Here is a 26,735-nt window from a genome sequence, read left to right on the forward strand (position 1 = left end):
ACACTTACCAAATTGCCTCTCCACGGATACGGTCTTCTTGCTGAATTCCGATGTCGCGACATTTCGTTCTGCTGAACCGCACATTAATGCTGATCGCCCGATATTTTTGAACACTCCCGAACATTGCGCAAATAATGTCACGTACGAACGCAAAACGCGTGCGTAACTTACCGCGACGCAACCGATGTTAGAATTGCATGAATGAGAAGCATCTACGAAGACAATTACGCGTCAGACTAACTTGCGAATTGAGACGACTATCCGATACTATATTCGGTACTTTCAACGCCGTATCTATGCACAATTTTAACAACGCGATAAACACGGAACGTCCTGACAACGAATTAAAAGTAAACATGGCGCGGCAAAGAGAAAGCGACCAAAGAGACCAAAGTGACGTCACGCGACGTCATATGGCATGGCTCGAGACAGAAAGCCTGCTCTTTTTAGCTAAACAGGCTGCACAGACTACCTTCTTCCCTTCACGTTGGAAAACGACGACGACTAACTGTGTTTAACCCGACAATTTCCAACTCCACTGCATAACGCACAACCTCTCGAGATATTCGGGCGAATACGCGCGCAGCGAGACTGCACTTGTTGCGTCGCGACAAGCAGACGCTACCGAAGACGTATGCACGATTACGTATTTCGACACACGACACTCGTTTGCGTACCACTCAGTACCGTTCGCGACAATGCTCGACACTCTCGCTACTGTATTTCCGCACAATTCGCATTCTAGACATACAAGAAACACGTCAAGCACGTAGCGTCCGACTACCGGCTGATCAAAATTGAACATGGCGATGAGAATGGCGGCAATGACGACAATAGCGCCCGCGACGGCGACGGTGGGCGGCGGCGGCAGCAGCACTGGCGATGGCGCAGCAGGCAATTGGTACGGGAGGCGGCCGCGCATGCGCTGCCATCGCTACTGCGCCACCGCTAGTGGTGCCGCCATCCCTCATCGCCATGTTCAATTTTGATCCGCCGGTAGTTGAACTTGAGTTGACCGCTACGTGCTTCTCGTATGTTTAAAGTTTGAATCGTGCGAAAATACAATGACGGAAATACCGAATGTTATCACGGACGGTGTTGAGAGGTACGTGAGGGTCGAGTCCGTTTGGGGCCGTCTGTTACTGATATATTTTTGTGCCTGTCGGTTGTATCACGATCGGCCGCCGGGACGACTACCGTCGTTCCGTGTGCTTTGTTGAATGACTTTGGAAAAAGTCATCTTGAACCTTTGATTATGATCGTATTGCCCCCGCGTTATGTTAGAGGGACAAGTACCATTTGACCGAAGTGAACTGAATGGTACGTGAGTATCGTGTGTCGTAAAGATCGCGTGTACGTCTTCGTAAAGTGCGGTGTGTTTGTCGCAACAAGTCCAATTTCCGTGCGCGCGTATTTGCTTGCATATCTCAAGATGTTACGTGATCTGCGTAGTTGAAATGTTCGAGTAAAACGACGATTAGTCGTCGTCGTGCAATTTTAGTTAGCTCATGTTAGAAAATTGAACGAGACCGAGTCGTTTCGTCTTCGTCTATTGTGTGTTTACGTGAACGGCTATGGGCAGTCGGGTCAAATGTCCTCTGCAAATGTGCTCTGCACAATAAAGGAATATTACATGCTAGGAATAGCAATAAAAATTTTAGAAACAGTTTTCTTTATGATCACTATAGTATAATATAAATTAATAAATTATAACGATCGTATCTTGCATATGGCATATTAATGTTTTACATCTTATTCGCATTCATTATGTGTTACATTTATTCATTCAGAAAACTGATTCTAAAATTTTAATTCTTATTTCTAATATCTAATATGTTTTTATTGTGCACAGAGTGAGTACGCTAGTAAACAATAAAAAAAAACACTAAAAGAAATGAGAGAACTGCTGAAAGTGGTAGAGTAATGAGAGACCTCTACAAATTCATCTGTTTTTACTAAATAAAATTTCAGTTGAAACTAAAATAATAGTTGAATTATAGTAACTGCAATCATATTTTCATATAGATTCGATATAAAATGAAAGGAATAAACATTCTCAGTATTTATTGTTTCTTTATAGACCCAATAAATCGTACCTTACAAACACACTAATCGACATTTTACATTTACATTCATGCATTTACAGAGTGTGTAAAATATAAATTATGTACACGCGCGCCATGTCTCGCACATATACAATAGTTTCTTTGTACAGTTCTCTCGCTCTTTCCTCGACATTAACATTACAAAAAAGAAGTATGCTATTTATTGAGCACGATCAACGATTTTTCAGGCCAGGCAGATCGAGCTTCTTCCTCTTGGCGTTCGTCTTCGACGTTAAAGCTGGCAAGATACAGCCCTTTGATTCAGGGATCAGAAGCCCTTTGTGCTCCAGCCGTCGAATATATGTGGTGTTGGGTATTACTGAGACTGGTCCGAAGTAGCGCAATTCGCGCGGCCTGTTTATTTGTAGCTTATTCGCGGCATTCGCATTAACATGATCTCCTGGAGAATTCTCGCTCTCCGTGGCTTCAGATTCTGTGTTGTTATTCGCCGCTTGCCTCTCTTTGATTAATGTCATCTGCCATCTAAAAAAACGATAAATGCAAATTATTTGTAATAATGGAAAAAAGACAAGGTAAAATCTATAAAATCTTTACATTCATTTTATGTATTCTTAAATTTTATCTGTTACGATTTAATGACATAGGGTACTTCCGAACGCACCTAACAAAAACTCATCAAGTACTATGTTTAGGTAAAATGAACTACACCAATAAAAAACTTTATACTATCTATTACTATAAAAAAAATAGAAAAAAGATATATTTATTTTCTTATATTTGGAAAAAAACTTATCAAAAAAAATGTTCTATTTTTTATATATATTAAAAGGGATGGGATTTATGGCCACTCATGAGTGGAACAATTAAACTGAACAAAAAATATAAGAGCTAAGCATTTGTATTTTCATGTGATGGATAATCGATAACTAATAACTTCACTATTTTTCAATTCGTCACATGTAAACTAAATAACTTATTATTGAATTAGATCAAATTGTCATTAAGCAAACCTGCCGGTGCTACTGCGACAGATTCTGGAGGACGTCGTTTCCGCCCTTTTGGCCCCGAGCAGATTCATCGCGGATTCTTTCGTGACAAGTCGATGCAGCTCGCCGAGGAATCTGTCGGCGAAACCGTCATGTAAAAAAAACGGATGCTGCAACAATACAAGGCACTTTGGTCTGACAGTGGGATCCATACGAAGACACTGAGTCAGAAAGTCGATCGCCTTCGGAGTCCACGTTGGAAAGAGACTTCGGAAGCCCGTGGATCGCATTGAGCTAACAATCTCGTCGGGTTTTGCATGCCGGAGTAGAAATATCCGTTTGCCGCTACCGTTCACTGACTGCTTGCCAGAAAGAGGACCTGTTTTTGACAGTATGTTGCCAGGTATGAGCACTTAATAGAGATAAACAAGTAACTCGCATTTAGTGAAAAACTAAATTAAAGGGAAATATTTACTAAATGTAAATATTTATTTAGTACAAGAATCATTAATATAGTTTAACTATCATTTTTTTATTGAATAAACATGTACGTATAAACATTTTATTAAATAAGTAAATATTTCTTCATTACAAATATTTAAACAAATATTTATTAAAATTTAGTAATTTTTTTCTGAATATCTATTTTAAAATTAAGTATCTATTAAGAAATTCTACGAGAAAAAATAATTTTATTCTAGAATCTAAAAATTTAACTAGATACAGATCAGAAAATAATTTTATGTTAGGCCATCAAAATAATTATGTGGAACATCAAAGCGTGATAATATTGCTGCAGTTTTGACATTCCATCAAACAAGTTAACATTCTATACAATTTTTTGAATGATTTAACATAATTATTTTCAGATCTGCATTTCAGTAAAATTGTTCTTTCCATGTGAGATCACGATCCACTCATCAGTGTTTTCTTAAATTTTTTTAAATATTTATTCTTCATTATAATAATTATAATATAATAATTTAAAGTTTATGATTAAAAAAAAGAAACATTTAAAAAACATTATCTGTTGATTGAAAAAAAAGTGAAGACCCACTGATGCCATTTATAAAAATCTTATTAATATATGAAATGCGCTTCTTTTTTATACGTTTTTCAAATTAATTATTTTTATACGTTTTTCAAATTAATTATTACAAGAAATGTTAGTTATTTCTGAGATTAAAGTATTTAATTGATTCCACGGTCATCTAACAAAATTCCTTCACTGATGATTATCTGTCTTCGTCTCCAACTCACCAAGGACCTTCGTGATGCGGTACAGCTGATCGACGTCGCTGTCGCCGGGAAAGAGCGGCTGGCCGGTGACCATCTCGGCGTAGATGCATCCGACCGCCCAGATATCGATCTCTCTACCGTATCTGGAATCGCCGACGAGGAGCTCTGGCGCGCGATACCACCTCGTTGCCACGTAATCGGTACAGGACTCATTGGGTCCGGTGACGTAACGTGCGAAACCGAAATCGCAGAGCTTGATCACGCCGTTCGGTGATACCAGCACGTTCTCGGGCTTCACATCGCGATGCATAATCTATAAAAAAGACAATCTTTTCTATCTCTTTTTTAAACCAGACAAATAAAAATAAAACATTCTCTTTAAATCTCGTAGAATTAAATGTTACCATTTGCACCAATGTGGCTTAACTTTTAATTAAATTTTTTTAGAAAAAGACACTCAGAGAAAGATTTCTTTGAAAAAAACATTTGATTCAAAGAAATTTGTGCATTGCTATATAGTTAAAGAAGTTTTTTTAATTCGAAGAAATTTTTATTCTTTTTATTAGAATTAATTAGTTATGCAACGCAAATTTTTTTTTTATGAAAGAAATATATTTTTAAAACTAAAACAACTAATTATTTCTTACATTTTTGTCAGTATATTCTTTAAATTAAACAAATAATTTATTTTAAAAAGATTAATAATGTCATTTCTTGGAATAAATTTTTAAATTTTTAATTTCTGCAAAGGTATTTTCAATTCAACTTAAAAAACCAAGTTAAAGAAACAATTTCATTAATTTAAATAATAATTTAAATAATAATTTTTCTCTGGGTATAAAAGCAAGTTAAACCGAGTTTAAAGTTAAGCTATACATTGGTGTAAAAGAGTGAAAATTGTGGAATTTTTCACTCTACGAGATTCAAAGTTCATTATTAAACTTAACGAGACTGACAGAATGAATCCGAATTTTGCTACGGAAGTGGCTGAAGAAACCTTTAACAGAAATTTCTAAAATCACAGAAGAATCAAAACAAGGGGAATCATTTGAGGAAAAAGAATGAAATTATACGATAAAATGCAGATTGTACATCGTTTGTGGATTCTTCATTTAATTGCGATTGCAAATGAGAAAACGCGTAATGATTTCCGTACGCTAGAACTTTACGAGTCGAGCCCGGCTAAATACCAACCATTACCCTCGTTTGTTACAATGCTATCATTCATTAAGTATCCGGTCGTCGCGTGTTACTATACAAGCGCAGCTTACTGCGGCTTAGAATTTAAGCGTCACGGCCGTGAACTTTACCATAACGAAGGCGTATGTTGGCGTAGGTATTGCCAAAGGTTGCTGATAAACGAAAGTACATCGACATTCACACGCATACATATTTTCTATTTTTTACGTATATATGCATAAATAAATTTTAAATTTTACCGTGAAATATCATTTATTATAAAACAGTATTTTTTTCAATAAATTATCTCTTGTGACTATTTGAAGAATTAAATTATATGAAAACGTAATATTTATTGGCAAAATTGCAGAAAGCATTGTATTATGCAAATTCTTCTATATTGTTTTATGTAATAAAACAGAATTAAAATACAAATAGCAATTTTTAGTGAACAATATCATACTTTTGTTATATTATAACAGTAATACGTACATATTTTTGTAATAACTTTGAAAAATCTTAAAATACGATACAATAAGATGTCAAAACAATTGAAGTTATCAGAGAGAGAGAAGATTCTTCCTTATAATGTAAAACTATAATTTTAAAATCAGAGATTTTGCTTACTTTGTGATTGTGACAGAAGTCTAAGCCGCGAAGTATTTGGAAAATATATCGTCTCGATTTCTCCCAGTCGAGACCATTTTCATTTTCTTCTAATTCATCCAACACGGTGTGATCGAGATACTCGAACACGAGATACAGTCGCTTTCTTCGGCGAAACACCTCGATCATGTTCACCAGATTCTCATGACGTAATTTCTAGATAATGCCGTTTAATATGAAGCAATGTGTTGTCTTAAGTTATAAACGATTCGTAATATCAAGAAATAAAACATTTCACTTATCAAATAAACGATCGAATAAACATTTTAAAAGTATAAATATTTTATTACAAAATAAAATATACAGTTATTAAAATATAAATTATTTGTAATAAAATAATTTTATTACAAATTAGTCTTTAACAATATTACAATCTTAGTACCTTTAACATTCTTATTTCACGAAACGCCATTTTTCGCACCTGGACGTCTTCCTCCGTCTCTAAAAACTTTTTTATCGCTACTATCTGTCCGGTTTCGCGATGTCTGCACTTCATCACGAGTCCGTAGCTTCCCTCACCTACTATCTCGATATTTTCATATTTTTCCATTTTACCCGCAAGATCGGCGGCGAGAAATTTCACGAACTTTTTTACGATTCAGTGAAAAATCGTAAAAAAAAAACTTGTTTGTGCCCGTCAGGATTTACGCACTAAAAACCATATGTATCAGTTAATTATAATACCGAATGGATAATGATTAGTCTATTATTTACGCCGTAATTGAAATTACTTTTCAGTAACTTTTCAGTAATAGGCTAAATCAATTTTGTAATGTTTTACTTTTTAAATGGCGATATTAAATCTGTAGAATTTTGCATGAATGAACTACAATCAATTTTCGGCCAAATTCATCACCTTAATGTCATTTTACGAGAAATACTCAAAATATATTGCGAACTAAAGATATACGAACAAGTAGATGCGATAACGTCACGGTGTTTTGTACGTTTGATACGATCGAAGGAGCCGCAACTCCTAATGTTGCTTCGCTCGCCGACGAGCCTGGACTGCTCCGAAGAACCTCGTGCACGGCCCTCATCGATGATTATCGATCTGCCGGTAATTAGTAAGGGGTGGTCCTCGCTCGATGAAAGTACAGGTGAACTGGTTAAAAGGGGAGAGGGGTGGAACATCAAAAAGAAAGGACACTACTGTAAAGTTAATGTGACACAAAATAAATAGATATTTAGATAAATATAGATCAACATATTCAGTTAGGAGTTTTGAGCGGGTTATTGCATGTTTCGCGAATTTTCGTTTTAATGCTTTTGTACGCGTTGATTATTATTAACTGAAACGCAATTTCATGTCAAAGTCTGAAAATGTATCAGTGTATAGTAGTATCTATTAGTTGAAATAGAAAATAATAATAGAAATATTTAAAGGGTGTATCTATGAAAAATATTATTTGAACTAAATATTTTGTGTAGTAAATATAAAAAGGGCAAATAATATGTGTGTACACACACACACATACGCACACATATTATTTGCTCTTTTTATATTTACTACACAAAATATTTAGCTCAAATAATATTTTTCATAGATACACTCTTTAAATAAATATTTCTATTATTATTTTCTATTTCAACTAATAGATGCTACACACACATACATACATATATACATATATACACATTCACTAAATTCACTTGAAATAAAACATTTTATATTTTGATATGTTATGGATAAATAACTATTTCCATTGTATGTTTATTTATTTTCTATTTAACTTTAGCCTTACTATTTTCTATTTTAAAAGTATAAAATGGAAAATAATAAGACTAAAATTAAATATTATTTTTTTATATTACTTGAAAATAAATATTTCTATTGAATTTATTTCAATTTGTTCTTAGTACTGAGTATCTCATTGATAATTTATTTAATATTATTGATTTAATATTTATATTATTATTTATATTTTAATATTAATATTTATGTATCCTATGTCATATGCATATCGATTATTATTTGCTTGTTATTATTAATCTAATTTTAATATAAGTTTATGAAAAAGTCAGATTAGAAGTCAATTATATTGATATTGTAAAAATAAGAGATAAAGATAGATACAGATGTGGATATAGATTTCAAGATAATGTACATCAAGCAGTGGTAACATCAAAGCTAATTGCTACATGTGTCTCGAGCTGCATTTGAAAACATATATATTTTGAGTTTTAATACAAATATAAACAGAAAGTTTTTACAGAATTTTCTAAATAAAGATGGTCAAACAATATGATAATAAGACGGAATAGTATAAAATGGAATAAAAATTGCAAACTTTAGATAACATACGAAATTCCTATAAATAAGTAAGAAAATTCTCAACTCGAATGTTAATTCGACTGTCCAAAAGTTCACACAACAAACTTAATTATTAAAGACATACTCAGCACTTCTCAATCTTATACGTCAAAAAGATTGCACAACTTATTATCTTTCACAAGCAAATACAATTGATCGAAATTCTGATTTAAAATATCATAATATCTCCAACTTACTTTTTAGGAATAAAAGCGATGTGCATCAAAGGCATCAGACCTAAGGAATTGGTACTGCGCGCAAGTCTAAAATTCCGTCGGCATTTTATTATAATATCACCGACAACGCCATATACCAGAAGTTTGAACGAAAGCTGAACTCTGTAAATAGTAAGTCTTTTTTTACAATAAATTTTGGTGATATCCGCGCATTATTTTTCCCGGGATAATTAGCAATTTCAATTTTGAAGTTGAAACGAAGAAATGAAGAACGACCTTTAATCGTCTATTTCGTTGTATTCTGAGAAACATAACAGGACGTACTTTCAGGGTAAAGACTCGACTTTATGTCAGACAATGCAATATTCGAAAGAATGAAATCTGTTGAAATGTGAAAGCAAGAATTTCGGGACGGCTTACCTCGGCTCGATCCTATCGATAGCAATTTGAACGATCGTTCAGACGAATGCAACTTCTCCCCGCTATCGTGTCAAAGGCGATTCGCGTCATAAGCGATTTGTTGCCGCAACTTGGTGAGTATAATCGATACACGCGAATAGCAATTGGAGTTTATTTATAGATGAGTTCGGTGACTTTCCTTGATATCGTGACCGAAGTACCGAAGGCACAGCCAGCGGTCCTCCAATCGACAAACGCGATTCCGACATTAAGTAGTAAAAATGCCAGATGAAATATAGAAAAATGTTTCGTACGTTCCAGCACATTCAACCTTTTCAAGAGTTCCTAGACGTGTGCAATAAAATTGACTGTACACATATCGCGTGCAGTTGCAATTATTTATACAGTTCGTGGTAGAACACATATCATTTTCAGTTATGACAATTTATAGAACATGTTACTGTAACAGTCTAAAAAGTTTCTTGATTTTAGATATATTTGTGCAGTTAACTCTTTCGTACCTGGTACACATATGTCTCAATATATCCTTGAAAAATTCATTCACAGAAAGAACAATTTTGCTGAAATACAGATCTGAAAATAATTATATTAAATTATTGTAAAAAATTATACATGATATTTTAACTTGATTGCTAAATGTCAACATTGTTTGAAGCAACATTTTTATATGCTTGATCGTCCTACATAATTATTTTAATAGCATAATATAAAATTTATTTTTTTATATATATCTAGCTACATTTTTAGATGCTGCAACAAAATTATTTTTTCCGTGTATTTTCTATAAAAATAAAGATAGCAGCTTTTTCATTTTAAGAATAAAAGATAGAAAACGCTTCCCAAAAAAAATTCCAAAATTAAAAATGGCGTGTTTAATATGCTGGACCCTTTTATGTCCAACTTTTCTTAGACATAATTAGCACAAATATTATATTATAATTAAAATTTAAAATAACAAATGTAGCGAATCAAAATGCTAAATTTTATTGGATTTTGGTTTGCCATATTTATGTTTTTAATTTTGAAATTTTGATTAATTAGCGATCCTGAAAATCTTTATTAAGAATTAATAAAGATGAATTAGATGCTAATTATTTCTAGAAAAGTCAGGATTAAGTGATAGAGGTATTGAATAATATGAACAATACTAGTAATACTATTTTCTCATAATATTATAATATTGTAATTATTAACAAGATATCTGTAATAAACTACATTACTTATAATTATAATAAGTTTCCTCTAAAATTTAATAAAAATGCATATATTTTTTTGGCAGTCTATACGAAATAATAGCGAATATTTGGAAGTCCGGATATTTAAGGACACACTGAATCATATCCAGAACTAAATTATTCTGCGGACACCGCGCGTCTGTCAAACCACGTGGGCCACGGCCATGAGGAGCTACGCGGCGCGGATCGATCAAGAGCGGACAAGAAGGGACCGCTTGAGTCAGGGGTCCATTCGGAGGCGCCGTGTCGGTCGAGAGCAAGCACGAAAATAGACGTACCACATGGCGGGGCTCGGGCTGCTCTCGGGCATCTCTCCGCTCCCTGCGTCCACGTCCGTTCTGCCTCTTTACGCGCTCGTCGTTTAGTACGCGCGTCTCCAACGTTCGCCCAACACTCGGACCGTCCTCGGTTAATATGACGCGCGGCGAGCAACGGGCGCACTCGTCGCGGTTGAGGCCCATTTCACGAGCCTCGTCGTCACGGGCCGAACGAGATCGCGGCCTGGAAATCGCGTGAAAATCATCCGGGCCTCGGCCTCTAATTTCGATCGGTGAGTCCGATAAGTACGTGAGGACTAACGCGTGCGACGTCGCGAAAATAGTCGTTTTCTTCATCATACATGCATCGCTCAATAATGATATTCGTGTTCGAAAAATATTTCAAGTGGTAATTCTAAACGTGCGTAATCACACGGAAAATAAGTGTGAGTCACATATGCGGGTTGCAATTTCGCACTGTTGTAACTGATAACGCAGAACCATATTATTTTTATTTTTTACAGCTAAGTTGAATTCCTCAGCGAGATAAAACTGATGAAGGAGCACTCGCTTCATCAGCTAGATCGTATGACCATAAACAATTAATAACGTGATCCCGCGAGCGGAAGATGATTCATTAATGATTCAGAGCGCAATTTAACGACGAGACTTTGCTGTCTGGAACATTGAAATCCGATACCAAAAGTCAGACGAAAAACGTACTTACAATTAGCGATGAATGCGAAACTGACGAAATGTTTCATGAGCAAAGCGAACTTCCGCGACTGCTGAGTCCAAAAAAACACCACGAATTGAAAATATCGAGGAATTCGAGGAAGCCATTCCCATGTGCGTACAAGAATACTCGTCTCAATGTAGCATAAGCAGAGAAGAGCGAGATACGTCCAACACGTGTGTGTGAACGCGTAAAAACAATCCCCCGTAAAAGTTAAGCTAACTCGTTTTGAAGAGTCCGGAAGAAGATGGCATTTTTCCGAGAACTGCTACATCAAGAGAACGACTGACGACGAAACTTCGCGGTGAAATTCCGGTGAAGGAAGAAACTCGAGGCTTCTACAGCGCGATGAGATTATACTGTGTCTTCACTATCTTCGAAGATACATCTTTTCTATCTTTAGTGATACCCTCGAAACGCCCATGATTTCTGTAAACAATGATATCTTATAAAGATTTGCTTTCCAAAGGAAGTTCCAAAGTTGAAAGCTGTTCGTGTCAACCATTTGAGCTTGCATCGTTCAAAGTAAAATAATAAGGAATATTAAGAAGGGAAACTTTAGCAGTGATAATTTTAATACCTTCCTTCTTCATAATTCCTGGAAGATTAATGAGAAGATAATTCTCGACGACGTGACGAGAGAGCCAAATGCAGGAAGGACGTCGCGCGGATTCAAGGACAGGGAGATGATAAACGATTAGCGAAGGGAATTGTCGTCGGTGGCACGAGACGACGACATCATCCGGAATCGATAAACTTGCAAGCCGATTAGATAAAAATATGGCCGCTTGCCATTCGACACCTGCTGTGCAACGCCTGCAGTTGCAGGACTCAACTCGGATCGGCTACGGCATAGGTGCTTCGAGTCAGAAGACTGTTCAGCATTCGACCTACCCGCCGCATCTACTCAATTGGGTCTATCTGGCCATCGCCGAGCAAAACCCGTCGCAGCCGTCTGATCAGGTAGCCATCATCTGTCATGCGATCGAGGCACTTGAAAAATCAGAATTTATCATTGAGTCGATCTTTAATCGATTGCAAACAAGAGATTTATTTCTAAATCGTCTTAAATTTCTATCTTTAAGAAATGAAGATCGTCTGTTGGGAAACCTGTTGTACAGCCTTGTTTTACAGTTAAAAAAGTAATAATAAAAGTTTTCTGAAAGGGATCAGGATTGAGAGAAGCTAGACAATATATTAGTCGAGGCCCTTTCAAAATAACGAGCTTGCTATTTTTAAATGTAAGTCGTCGATTGGATTATCTGTTTATATTTTAGAGCAAGCTACTTCCTGCGGTCTGGAGCAATTTTCCCGGTACAGCATCGCAGGCGTATCTACGTCAGAACGCGTTGAATCCGTCCGGATCCGTCAGACCCATGAGAGATAACACGACGGAAAGTATCGCAGATTTAGCGGTACCCTTCAACGAGTTAGCTGTAGGCGATCGGAAACCGGCAAAGAAGCCGCCGTCAACGTACCTGTGTCACTTGTGCTTCAAGAAAGGACACTACATTAAGGACTGCCCGCAGGTCGGTACTTCCTCCTTTGAATTCTTATCTTTTGATAATAATTTTGTTGAAATTAATTTCCAATACATTTTTTAAAAAATCAGTATTTTCCTGTTTTCTCAATACTATATTAGTTTTCGTATTTTCAATATTTTTACAATTACAAATAAAAATGATGAAAAATGACAATACTGCTCGCGGTTTTAAGTGTTCAATAATTTTCTAATTTTTATAATTATTTTAGATGCTTCAAACAATTATTTTATATACATGGGATTGTATGTGTATATAATCATACTGAGGAAAAAAATTACTAAATTTTAATAAATATTTGTTTGAATACTTGCAATAAAATATCTACTTGCGCTACATAAATATTTATTCAATAAAAAAATGATAAGTAGTCAAATTAGTGATTCTTATAAATAAATATTTAATAAATATTTTATTTAGTAAATATTTCATTGCAAGTAAAACAAAAGTTTATTCAAATTAATAATTTTTTTTTTGTGTAGTAATCGTAATTATTTATAATAAATATAAAAAATTATATGTGCAGAATTTCTTGAACAATTTCGAATTAGAATCGCAATTTTGGGAGATAGTCTGTAGAGAATTAGATAAAAGTATGATGCAATTGTGAAATGAAATTTGATGTCAGATGCGCAGAGTAAATGATAGTATTTACTGCAATCGAATGTAATCTTTGCCATATCATATGATTCGCATCCAAGATTTCAAGATTAATCTATCTGATTCATGGAAAACCTTTGATCAGTTATCGCACGTTTCCTCAATGTCGTACAACAACACAATGGTTTAAACGTATCTTATCAGTTCTCTGGTACAAAAATATCCAGTAAGCAGGAAACAATTAAAATAATATTTAGAAATGTTAATTTTATTCGTATTTTTTCAACATTTTAAAATAATATTAAATATTTCAAAAAGATTATTTGATTATTTTCAAAACATTGTTAAAATGTTTTAAAAACATCTCCATGTTACGCGGTCAAAGTTTGCGCATATTGATGTATACAACGTTGAATGCGATATATTTGGAGATGTTACATGCTATTAAATATCGTTGTAATAACATAGTAATGATTTTATGCTTACTGAGTATAGAGATAGAATATAAGATAAAACATTAGAGATAGAGCGTTGATAACAGAACATATTGAATAGACAATAGTTCATAGAAAATAAAATAAAGATTAAATAGACGACTTATGTTTTACAATAACTTATGATCAAATCATTATCTAACGAGTCTAACAACTTTACGCAACGAATTTGATCAAGATTGTGTACTTTTATTGTTATTTATAATAAGATTATAAATCAATAGACATTTGTATTTTAAATTATTTCTCGGTAAAAATAATTCTGGAAATAATGCGCATTAGAAATAAAATGAGCTTTAGAATAGCACAATAATTATATTATAATACAACTTTTTGTCAGTGTCTTACAATGAACGGAAGTAAGTTATATTGTAAGTAGGGGGAAACCATTAGCAAGAGAGGAGCAAAACATTCGAACAGAAAAAAAGCTTAATCAATAGTATCAATTTTGCTAAAGAACTTGATCATTATAATTACAGAACATAGAAAAGTTATTTATATGCAAAATATTTTAGAATAATTGCAACATATTTAACATTTTTCATATTGAAATCAAGAAGTACCGTTAATTATTTTTCAATGCGTGTCTTGTTTTGGTGTTTCGAAAAATATTTTCTAAAACTTTATAACAAAATTAAAATATTTTAATATACAGGAAATAATCGAAATAATATTAATAACATAAAATATAACATATAATAATAATAATAAACTTTTTCAAACTAATACTCACGATTTAGATTATTCTTAATTGTATTATCATTATTTTATCACTCAAAAATCTGTTTTTTCTATCTCAAAAAGATTAAGTAATTGAAATGTAAAATATAGCAAATAACTTTCTCTTTCTTTCTCTCTCTTGAAGAAAATGAAGAAATCTTTATCAAACACAAAATCATCATGAGGAGCCATCGGTAAATTTAGCAATACTCGTAAAAAGCATGCATGCCTCGATGCAACAATAGTAAGATGTGCGTGGCTCAATTGAGCACTAATTGACATAACAAACGTCTCTGGGGCACATGACGTCACGTAGACAATCATCGCGATATGAGGGTGAACCAATTAAATCGCTTCTCTCGATTGGGATAACGCTTTTGATGTCATTCTTATTTATCGATAAAAGGGTGAAATACTAATGTGATTATAGGAATCCCCGTATAGTATGACAGTCAAGTTTCTAAGAAATGTTACGAGATGCGAAATCCCGTCATACGAAAACATGCTCTAACGCAAAAAACATGAATGGATTTCAAAACTAATAGAAAATTATTTATTTTGTTTTTATAACCATGTGAGAAATGTTTATTATCAATAATGAATTAAATTAATAAATTAAATATTTGTATTAATTTCAAATTAAGCATTTTTTTTAAATTTGTAATCTTCAATTGTTTACTATTTTCATATGTTTTTTGCTTTTTTACGAATTTTTTATGAAGTTTGTATTTTATGTCTGCTCGTATGTTTTTTAGAATAAAAGTTACTTTTTCAGTAATTGTCACTTAACTTTGTTTCTTTCTTTCTATCTATAATTGTAACTAAAAATGTAATTAAACTTACATTTTTTTGTTATATCTTATGTCTATAAATATGCAAGAGATTTATGCGATTCATTTATCAATTTGAACCACACGTATATACCTTTGCAAGCAGTTTTCGATCGATTCAGTCATTCAATTGTTGCCGAATTGTATTTTATGGTATCCGCGACGAATGAAGTCAAAATTTTCTAATTACAAGTGGGAGATTAAAAGTTCCCAATTACAAAAATTCATGTAATTTTCGCAGGCACGACCGAAGGGCGAGGGCCTAACACCGTACCAGGGCAAGAAACGATGCTTCGGTGAATACAAGTGTCCCAAGTGCAAGCGCAAATGGATGTCGGGCAACAGCTGGGCCAATATGGGCCAGGAGTGCATCAAATGCCATATAAACGTTTATCCTCACAAGCAGGTGAGGAGAGAGCCGCGTCCGCCTTCTTCGTTCCCCCGCGATTAATCGTTAAATATAAAATTAGTTCCTCCTCGGCGAAGTCCCCGGTTAGACTCGCTAAAAGACTCTTGGAACCGTTTCGCTCTCTCGAAATATTGTGGCCGAGAGAACGAAATCTCGTGTAAACCGACGCGAAAGCTAATTATAGTCGCATAATCGCGCTCGCCCGCTCGCTTACTCGCTCTTTGCCGCCCAGCGCGCAGAAATACCGCGGACGGAGTCACCGGTAATCGTTACGTTACGGATCCCGAAAGACGTTCGCGAAATTCCTATTATAATCGAGCCTAAGCTCGACACGCTTCACAAGCGAATACCCTATACTGCCAGAGAATCATTGTACAATCGCCAAATTTCTGGTGAAAATTTTTCTCAGAATTTGTCATATAATTTTTCACAATTTTTCAGAACTTCTGCATGGAAAAAGCAATTTTGCTGAAATACAGATCTAAAAATAATTATGTTGAACCATTAAAAAATTTATATTGGACGTTTAATTTAATTAAGCTGGTTACTACTAAGAATGTCAAATTTTTTTATAGAAGCATCATATTTGAACGTAAATATTTTTTTTTATAGTGCAACATAAAATTATTTTCTGTATTTAGCTAAATTTTTAGATATTACAATAAAACTTTTCTTTCCATGTGTATAATTTTGTAACTTTCTCGGGTTTTTTTTACAAATTGGAACATTTTTCAGAAATACCCAAAAAGTTTACTTTACATCATTTTAGAATTTTTCATATATATTTTAATTATAATATGAAATAGGATATTCTAAGAATCTAAGATTTCTAAAATTTTTGTTCGATAATTTCTGACGAAATGTTATAAGATCTAAACCAATTAAAAGTATTTGTTTAGAAATTATGGGATGAGAAATTTCAGAATATTTCAAAATTCACATGTTTGAAAAATTCTAAAAGAAGATGTAGACTTTCTGAGTATTTTTGAAAAATGTTCCAATTTGTATCAAAATTATGAAAAAAATTTTTACCAAGGAAAATTGAAATCACAACGGATTAAACACTGAAAAAAAAAGTTGTTAACTTGATTAAATTTTTTCAGTTCAAATATTTATGTATTTAAGTTAAATATATATATAATTAAGTTAAATGTATAAATACTTAAACTAAAGTTTATATATTTTATATACAATATTTAAGTCAAGTATATAAAATGACTTGCTACTTTTTTATTTTTTATTGACTTATTTTCATTTTATTATATCGACTAATTTTTCTAATGAAGAGGTAAATTATTAAATTGGCTAAATAAAATCAAAACACCAAGTAATTAAAATAAACATTTAATTACAAAAATATAAATATCTGTTGATGCTTGTTAATTGATCTTATTCAAATGTTTTTATTGCTTTTACTACATTCGAGCCGAACATTGATATTGTTTTTAATTTAAATACATAAATACTTGAATAAAAAAAATTTATTCAAGCTAACAATTTTTTTCTTAATATTAATTCAACAATATTAATGATATTAATAACGTATATAAATATAAATTAGCCCGTAATATGTAGTTCATTTTACTATTGCCATAAATTATATCGAACGAAACAGAGAGATGTCTTTATAAAACGTAAGACGTGAGGAAATCGAGTTACTCTAGCAAGATTTCTATTCTTACCTCCTGCGAAACGCAGATAGAGTGTGGGCTGTAAAATCATTTCTATTATTTTCAGAGACCGTTGGAAAAACCCGATGGCCTGGACGTATCTGACCAGAGCAAGGTACATCCCCAGCATCTCTGCGAGAAATGTAAGACATTGGGCTATTACTGCAGACGCAGCGCGATAATAACTTAACGAACTAGCCGAATTCCGTCCAATTTATCTCGCTGATCCAATTAATTTAGTACCAACGAAACGGGGAGGGTTCGATGAGTTGAGAAAGACAATTCGTTCAGTGTACTTGAACGCGTCGACGCGAATGTGGATCTAGACGGAATGTCTGTCTCTGCTTGCGAGATTAAATCATCGAATTAAAATCATAGAGAGAAATGAAACGATATATTTTTATGTACACATTTACGATTAGAACTTTTTTATCGCATGACTTTTGGCGACGCGGTGTTTTCAATCGCGGTGCTATATATATTTATCTATATTGAAAAATATTATCTATGGACGCAAAGTGCGCACAAGTGTCAGCGATAGAATTTTTTGTCTTTATATTTGATATTCAATACTGTCGTATCCGTACGCGCAAGGAACTACCTGTTAAATAAAAAAAAAACGATGGCATCGTTCTCAGGGATATAATAAAATGTTCTGACCCTAAGAGCTAATAATAATCACAGGCAGAGAAAGGGAGTTGCCTCCGTAAAGAAAAGCATTGTACAGAGGGAGGAAAAAATGAAAGGAAGAAAGAATAACGGTTGCAAACAAAATATTGGCGGTAATATTTCCAATAATTCCGAGTTGTATTAAAACGCAACATTGACACGCGGTCCCTAAGCAATCAATATTATTTCACAATATTACACAATAATATATTGATCAATGTTTATATCAACGTTACATTTACGTCAGTATTACAATGTTATTGCATACTTTCTCCATATTGTGCAATAATATTAATCGCTTAACGTATCGATAATAATATTATATTAGTATTTATACTATATTTTAATGTAACATATCGCATCATTAATATTGATCGTGTAGGGACTGCTTTATTTATTGGATATATTCTTTGGCTCCGGGGACACGAACATGATACATATATAAATTTCTTCTTATTCAATATATTATTTGCATATGTACAGATTGGTTTGCGATACTGAGCGAATGAAAAAACATTCGAATTGCATTAAAAGTAGAAGTTACAAAAAACGGATGAAACCGATGTAATTTCATAGAGTTCAATTTTCGACACTACAGATACACGTATATGATTCCTCTTACCCTATTCGTTACAGACGACGCAAGATCGTCTTTCGCAAATTTAGAACATTCTGAAATCGAACTCACATTGAAATCACAATGGTTTCTCGATTTTCATTCAATGAAATCATTGTTAATTAATTCGGCATTTTCTACGAATCGCATTGAACATGTACGTGTCTAAGGCATGTGTTCATGCAAACATGAGAGAAGAATTCTTTTACCTGTGGTAGTAGTAGAATTTGTAAATGCTTAAAGAGAATTTGTATGAATCGATATTATGCGGTTTGCCACCATTCTACATAAAACACGTGCAACACGTCGATAAAACGTCAATGGCAAGGAACTGATCGGTCGTTTTCCTCAAGATAATTTGGCCTACGCGTTTAACTTGTTCGCGAAAAGCTCCTTTCTTCCGTGATACTAAAAAAAAAAATCAAAAAACGGGAATATAACATATCGAGTGCTAGGAGTGGTGCCGACAACTCGTATCATGGTGTTATTGCTAAGATTATATAACACGCGATAATCCTAACAATAACGCGTATAGTACATATATATATATATATTATTTGTATATAATGAGTGCTTTCCAAATATACAAACCAAAGATACAATGACTCTGCGCCTACACTCTTATTCCCTCTCGTCTATAATTAATCACTCTCAATAATGTTCTACATGGAATATAATCACGCGCATTGTAGAAATATTTTATATAATACAATTTATACATAAGAAATATACAGTGGTCAAGGATTAGTAACGACGAAGAGGAGATCCGTCGCCGGATCCTCGTTAAAATATGTCGCGGAGTTAAACGTCGTCGTCCCCGTGGAATCTACTGTCATCGTCTGCAAATAAAACATTCGGTTATATTCTACTATAACTTTATCACTTTAAAAAAATTATAAATTATCTAATTACTTTCTAACGAAATATTATCAAACTATGGACGTTCATGTTGATTTCTCACAATTGTGCAAGTACGCTCGCGTACTTGCCTACAAAGCATCATCTTTATGTTTCGTAAACGTCGTTCATGAATCTTTATGTATTATATTATCCTGTTATCTTTAGCGTTATTCGCGAAAGAATTAAATCGTTTAATCGTGACAAAGCAAACGCGTTACTAGAAATCAATGATTGACTTCTCGAGATCCTGTTAAGATGCAAGACATTGATTCACCTCAGATGGATCCACGCGGTACGGGGAATTCTCCGTCGTCGAATGCTGGTACTGCGCCGACTGTGCGTGCTGCGTACACTGTTGCTGCATCAGTATCTGTTGCTGCTCCTGTTGTTGTTTCCATTCCTCATATTTTTTCATCGCAAGTATTAAATCACGATTTTCGTCTGTCAAACCGACGTTTTGCTCCATGCCCTTCGTCAGCTTGCTGTGTTCTTCTTCGCTTGGCGGAGCTGATTGTTGTTGCTGTTGGAGATGATGGAAATGTTGCTGCTCCTGTTGTCGCTGGTATTGCTGCCGTTCATCCGTGCCGTTCTTTTCAATCGAAGAGTTCGCCGAGTAACAAATATCAAAGAAACTCTGAGCCGTTGGTTGCACCGCGACCGGACTAGATACGCTAGGCGCCGGTTGATTAACTAGAGTGATCACTTGCTGCGTTTCCTTCCCTTCGGTACCGTATATCAATGTCGATAACGGAACTGGGACCGGAACTCCGCTGGAATTTAAAATATCCAGGGGTTGCGTCACAATTTTCGCATCTGCGTTGTTCTCGCTAAAGCACTCGTCAACCGGAGGGGAAATATTTTCTGGTTGCGGCGCTATAGGCCCCGGAAAAGACAATGGCTGCTGTTGGCCAACCAAACTGATAACTTGCGGCTGCGACGACTGCTTCGACGGCGATTGCGGAGGCGCCAAAACCGCGACAGGCGGTTCCGGGAAGAGCTCCGTTTTCAGATTCGGCAGAAAGGCATCGATCGCCCTCCACGTGGGTGCCCAAAGATTGGAACTCGGCGCCAGAACATTAGCTGATGACATTACTAGTAGCATATTCTTCAAAGATTCGGGAATCGCTTCGAATAAGAGCTCGCTATTGTCGGCGTGCATGTATGCGCGCAGAAGCTCCAGTACAGTTAACCACAGCGGCAGGAAACCGGGTAGAGTTAACAATGGAGTCAGATGGTGAAGAAATACTTTGGAGAGCAACATCGCAGCCCTGACTCTCGTCTCCTCGACTCCGATGGGATCGTTGGATGCAATCGGACCTAATAATTGCGCCAACAGCGGGAACAGTACCTCCTCCAAACATTGGGACCACTCTATGGCGGACAGCTGCGCCAAATCATGCGCTAGCAAGGTGCTCTGAAGATACGTGATCGCCGCCGTGCGTATCGGTCTACGGGCGTCGCAGCAGAGTCGTGCGATACCTTGCAGTAACGGTCGCCAGGCTTGCGGCCACAGAGATATACCGTCGTCGATGCTACCTTCCTCCGCCCACCATCGGAATACCTGTGCGATTCTCGTGTGTAGCGTGTGCATCAAATCCAACAGTTGCACTGGACTCTGTTGATAACCAGCCGATTCTTCCGTAGAGTTGCATACTCTACTGCGTTTGCCCGTACATTGTAGTACCGCCTCGGCGAAAGTTCTCACGCAATTGACGCACAGATCGAAGTTAAAGGGCGTTACGTGCGCCATGTCGCGCACCAGGAAGTTCAGGCTCTCGCAGCATTTGACGAACGCCGCTGAGTCGTGTGACTGTAGATCGCGCGCCAGCACTATAGTGTCAGCAGCTACCGGAAGCGGTGCCTCGGTACCAGTCGGCGACACCAACACCCATTCCGGTACCGGGCTGATAGGTCTGGGATCCAGGACTGATGCTCGGGCGTTCGTCGTTTCATCTAAAACCGTATTGGATCGCTTAGGCGCCAACGCGCCGGCACCCGCGCACTCCAGCAAGCTAAATACCACCTTCCAATCTTCCGCGCTATGGATGTTCGCGGCGCCCGTTTTCAGTAGTTCGAACAGACCGTAAGCAATTTGTCGAGCCAACGGTGCAGTCGTCGCAGATGGTAAAGTGGTCAGAGGTAATAGAGGGGACAAACACGCGAACTCTTCTCCGCGTAAGAGCCTGATGGCCAATCTCAGCATGCCCACGGCTACTCTCTCGAGCAAATAAGGATGATTTTCGCGCGCCGCCACAGTTAACAGTCGTTCCAAATGACTCTGAACCACGGGCCAAATGCACGTTACTCTGTCACGATTCTGTATGGTTACTTCCAGCAACAACTCCAATAGAAATATAGATATATTCTCATCGCTAGGATTCACCGATACCAAAGCACCAACGAGAGAATTGAGCGATTCACTCTGTAAAGTGATAAGGATTGTTAAAATATATATTAAAACTATAACCCAACAATCACATATCATCGATTTACCTGAAAGAATTTGCTTTCTTCTATGATGCCTCTGAGATTACAACTGGCAATAAATTCCATAGCCTTTTTACGTGCGGCCTCGACGGGATGTGGCTGACGCGATGTATCCATAGCGATCATAGAATAAAGATTGAAAAGTAGTGATCCTTGATCACCCTGGGAAGACTTGGGCGGGGTCGGTTCCCGAAATAGAGATATTTTGCCGGACGGATTGATAAAGTCCTCCGCCTCCGTGAGATCTTTCGGCAATAATCTCGCCTCGTACAGCGATTGCAAGCAATCGATAATGTTTTTCCAAGAAGTCCTCAAGGCGTCTCCGTGTGAACGCGTGATTTTAAAGAGAGTGTGAGCGGCCATTTGATTCTTTGGGCTCCCACCGAGATGTAAAACTACTTGTTCGGATTTCCCACCAATCATTAGGCTCGTGAACTTGCAAAGACTCACTATAAGCGTATCCAAGTCGCTGCACATACCATGGTAAGCGCTGATCGCCGCACAACTGAAAGAGAAGAATGAGAAGATGTAGCTAATATAGGAATAAATTACAAAAGTAGCACAAAGAAATTAACAAACCTGAGGAATGTTGTAACGACTTTGTGTTGCAATGATATATCTGGCGTTTTGTCGTAAGCTCGACAAAGAGCACTTACAATAGGACCCCACGCAGATTCAGCTAAATCCTTATCAATGAATTCGCCAGAATTGCCCACTTTCATGTACATGCTTTCAGGGCCAGAGCCTCTTCTCAGTAAAACCTTCCATAAATAGTTTTCTTTTACTAATCCAGTTTGTTCAGCTGGCATCACAATTTCTTCCCCTCTGCACAAATAGATAAACAATATTTACAATTCAAATAACATTCGTGCACAATTTAAATATTTGTAACATACTTAATTGAAGTATATATCTCATCGAGCATATCTTGATCAAAATCTGTATCGCCATTAACTTTCTTTAAATTTCTCTTAAATTCATCGGCAGTCATAGGATTATTTTGCCTCTTCACATTATAATTATGTTGATCGACATTCAACATGATCACTGCGTAAGCCAACGTAAAGGCAGCATCAGCCGAAGCGAAAGGTCTACCGTTGCTTTCCTGCAGTGCAGAGCAATAATTTGTTATTTTATCTTCACACTTATATTACTTCTAATAAAATTTAGAATGTACACGTGTACACACATGCCAATGGTCAGCAAATTTCTCAAGTAGAAGAGATATAAGAGGAGCTTCCCCAGGTAACCTGAACGATTCTAGGTAAAGTCGCAAGGCTTGATCGATTCGAGTATTTCTCAAGTCAAAATTATGCACGAAATAATTGAGAATGATTTTATTTTCTTTCTTGCTGATGTATTCGCCGATCGCTTTCTTATCTAAACCAGGATTCTCTCTCAAGAGTTTCGCAATTTTTTCAGGATCCGAATGACCTGAAGTACCACTCAGCAGACCGTGCTCCGTAAGTTTCGCGATACCCTCCCGCGGATTCTCGTTGAACTTTTCAGTGCCAAGAACTAACCACTGAAAGTAACAGAAAAAATTCGGTTAATCACAGTTATACTAAAAACAAGTTAAAAACAAAATGCCTACCCGCTTGTTCGTTTTTGTAGCGAGTAAATCTTCACGTGTGGGTAGAGTTGATGACGCCTCATGACGTGATGGCTTGCACAATTCCTTGCAGCCTTTGCAACGAATATCCATGCCGACGATCAGCATTATTATAGCGTCCAAGGAAATCAATTGCATGGTATGCATACCGTTGATCATTGGTACAGAAACGTTCTAAGAGAAAAGTTTTTGTACATTTTAATTGTTAATTTATATATTAATCTATATATTAATTTGTAATACACACACACACGCACACACACACACAAGAAACAAACCTTGGAAAACATTTTCATGAGTTCCTCGTACAAGTTTGTAGAGTAAAGTCCGCAATCATAATTTAAATATAGCTCAGCAGGCAAGCCGGGTATTCTCCACAATCTTACTATAGCTTCTGCAAATAAAAGATAAAATTTTTTATTGAAGATCTGTATTACACAATCATGGTGCATTGTTCTAAAATGAAAACGTACCAAGCGCTAATTCCCGTTGCTCATACGATATTCTGTTAGATTCAGAAACAACTATTTCCATTAATTTAATTAAATAATGTTCCAACTGAAATTTCAGGTGTTCTCTTTGCGACTCGAACAGCAAGTATGATACTTGAAGATTTACGGCGAGAATCGACAATCTATCTGTTCCGAGTAGCTGATACATAAATACAATATTCATTATATTTCTTCATTAATGAATAGTATTAAATACATTATAAAAGCTTATTTCTCTTACCAAGATTAGATTCCTACACAAGTCGTCCTTTGCGAGCGCAAGTAGGGACGAGAAATTGGATAGAGCGTCTGCGGCAATCTCTAATGCTACTTGTAATAAGCTAAGACCCAAATGGGTCATAATTTCATTGTTCTGCTTGTCAAGAGGGCTACACAAGGAAATGAGAAATCTAAACAGTTCACGAACACATAACGCGCCGTACGGCGCCCGATGCTGCAATGGAATAAATCGGACACCCTGACTATTCACATACTCCTCAATTTGCTCGGACTCTTTTGCTTTAGATGTTTTAGTTACGTTTTCGTCTATTGATAAGTCTTCTACGCTACCAGTCGGAGATTGCGCTAAATCGATGCTTTTTTCTTCGTCACCTGCATGAAATAATCCAAAAAATTACACAAAAAATAAAAATTTTGAAATTAAAAATTAAGGAAATTATTTACTTTAAAGTGGCAAGTAAAATAAGTACCTTGATTTTCCGAGGCAGATTGCTTGATCGAAGATTCGGATTGATCTGTGATTTTCTGATCAACAGCTCCATCTTCCTTCTCCACACTCTTACTTTCCTCTGAAGCTGCAACTTTATTTTCCACACTGATATTTTCAGGTGCGCTATTCGCTTCGACTGTTTCCATCTCATTCTTGCCATCTTTACTGCTTCCATCTTTTTCAACCTCCTGTTTCTTACTAGCCTCCTGATTATCCACTTTGATACAGTCGCTCCCGTCTTTAGCGTTATCTTTGCTAGTATTAATCTTGCTCTCACTCTTTTCATCCTCATTTTTATCGATACTTCCATGATTCAAAGATCCCTGCATGTCAACGATATTGCCGACTGGTGAGACTGGTGTGGTGGCCAAGTGACCAGCTCGTATTTTATCAACTGAACTTGTAATATGTGATTCCTTTTCCTCACTGTCGTCCAGGGTAGACTTGACTTTCTGCTTTGCATAACTTTTGTGTTTTCTATTCTTGCTACGAGTATTTTCCATGTTGTTTGTTCTCATTTTCTGTCAAAAGTTATATTATTTCATGTACAAAAATTATCCAAATATAGAGACTTCAAATCACATGTATTGTGAAACTTACTTTCATATTTAACAAAACTCTGGTATCATCGACGAATTGAGGTAATCTTGTGAACAAATGCTGAACCATGTCCCTCAGGCAATGCTCCGCCGTTTTACGAAGTATTTCTGTAAAGATATATTATTACACATGTAATTTTTGTCAGCAGAAATACGAAACCTGAAACCCATATACAACTCACCACTGAGACGAGTTTCGAAACATATCCTGAAGCAACTTAGCATAATTTCACACACACTCTCATTGGAAAGATGATCACCAGCGGATGACAGCATGAGGGCTCTCAAAACTTGCAAGACTCTCATAAGGACCACCCCATCGCCAGATGCATCTGCGCCGACAAATCTCGCGTGTGTAACAGAATCTGCTATAGCTTCTACACAAGTGGCTATGGCAGGATGATTAGAATCTAAAAAGTAATATGTGTTGTATCACAAGATAAAAAAAATGTGAGAATATTTGTTGTCACAATAGTTGAGACTAACCAACAAGACCATAAGAAATTATCTTATTAACAGCAGACAGCGCTAGACTAGTCACAGGTCCTGTAGTTTCTTCAGATCTTATAATTTCCAGGAAAGGAGTAAGAAAAACAGCAGGTTCCAATTGAGATAGATCTCTGTGTTCGTTCAACACTTCCTTTAAGGTATTCAAGCCCTTCATAAGAGTATCTTGATCGTCGTCCTGGAAATTAAATTGTACAATTAGAGAGCAAATCTTCAAGATCTTTCGTGACAGTTATCTCCATCTTATTGTCTACAACAAATTTGTAGATTAAACAAATCTGAAGTGTCTATCGCCAGACCAAGCTCTACAATCTGTTTAATTTGATTGGGGACAGGAGCAAATGTATATGCCGATAGTGATCACCTCATTCGCGGGAACAGTTGGTAAGGGAGATAAAAGAGATATCCTAACCTGGTGCGAGTGTGACGACCATCGGGCGCCTCGTCGCATCGCTGTCACCAGGAGGCATACCTCGCCCTCGACGACGTACAAGCCGCCCCTGCAAGGGCCCGTGGGCCTCGCGGTTCTACTCATCTTCACACGATCTCGTCGCTATGCCATACCAGGATTCCGCAAGATTGCACA

The 26,735-nt window shown here is 36.1% G+C and overlaps 3 protein-coding genes and 1 long non-coding RNA gene across 6 annotated transcripts in view; 1 reads left to right on the forward strand and 3 right to left on the reverse strand.

Annotated features, from left to right (window-relative positions):
* LOC113004102 overlaps positions 1-1,606 on the reverse strand; it is a 58,121-nt gene extending 56,515 nt beyond the window's left edge. The window contains exon 1 of the long non-coding RNA XR_003268839.2: positions 9-1,606. This is a non-coding gene — a long non-coding RNA (uncharacterized LOC113004102). The remainder of the gene's footprint in view (positions 1-8) is intronic.
* Positions 1,607-1,956: 350 nt separating this feature from the next.
* Positions 1,957-8,743, reverse strand: LOC105194201 (cyclin-dependent kinase-like 4). Its single transcript, XM_026136352.2, has 7 exons — positions 8,648-8,743; positions 7,051-7,241; positions 6,519-6,787; positions 6,098-6,292; positions 4,313-4,604; positions 3,077-3,431; positions 1,957-2,588 (listed from the first exon to the last, which is right to left on the reverse strand). The coding sequence occupies exons 3-7, from the start codon at positions 6,684-6,686 to the stop codon at positions 2,279-2,281; spliced, it is 1,320 nt and encodes a 439-aa protein (XP_025992137.1). The 5' UTR covers positions 6,687-6,787; positions 7,051-7,241; positions 8,648-8,743; the 3' UTR covers positions 1,957-2,278.
* A 1,946-nt stretch (positions 8,744-10,689) lies between these two features.
* Positions 10,690-19,258, forward strand: LOC105194199 (zinc finger CCHC domain-containing protein 24). Of its 3 annotated transcripts, none has more exons than XM_039450493.1 (5): positions 10,690-10,831; positions 11,063-12,237; positions 12,552-12,803; positions 15,701-15,865; positions 17,606-19,258. In XM_039450493.1, the coding sequence occupies exons 2-5, from the start codon at positions 12,055-12,057 to the stop codon at positions 17,726-17,728; spliced, it is 723 nt and encodes a 240-aa protein (XP_039306427.1). In that variant the 5' UTR covers positions 10,690-10,831; positions 11,063-12,054; the 3' UTR covers positions 17,729-19,258. The 3 variants fall into 3 exon arrangements, with proteins under 3 accessions (XP_039306427.1, XP_011157295.1, XP_011157294.1); XM_011158993.3 differs by having other exon boundaries at positions 10,819-10,959; XM_011158992.3 differs by lacking the exon at positions 10,690-10,831 and adding an exon at positions 10,845-10,984.
* On the reverse strand, positions 18,597-26,684 carry LOC105194198 (Golgi-specific brefeldin A-resistance guanine nucleotide exchange factor 1). Its single transcript, XM_026136351.2, has 15 exons — positions 26,562-26,684; positions 26,129-26,327; positions 25,825-26,052; positions 25,644-25,750; positions 25,024-25,564; positions 24,555-24,925; positions 24,296-24,473; positions 24,101-24,216; positions 23,805-23,996; positions 23,400-23,735; positions 23,107-23,315; positions 22,790-23,035; positions 22,217-22,715; positions 19,998-22,145; positions 18,597-19,662 (listed from the first exon to the last, which is right to left on the reverse strand). Exons 1-15 carry the CDS (start codon positions 26,682-26,684, stop codon positions 19,561-19,563), a joined length of 5,595 nt encoding a protein of 1,864 aa, XP_025992136.2. The 3' UTR covers positions 18,597-19,560.
* Between the last annotated feature and the right edge of the window lie 51 nt (positions 26,685-26,735).

The sequence above is a fragment of the Solenopsis invicta genome, chromosome 6 (assembly GCF_016802725.1).
Source record: "Solenopsis invicta isolate M01_SB chromosome 6, UNIL_Sinv_3.0, whole genome shotgun sequence".
In the NCBI taxonomy this organism is placed as follows: Eukaryota; Metazoa; Arthropoda; class Insecta; order Hymenoptera; family Formicidae; genus Solenopsis; species Solenopsis invicta.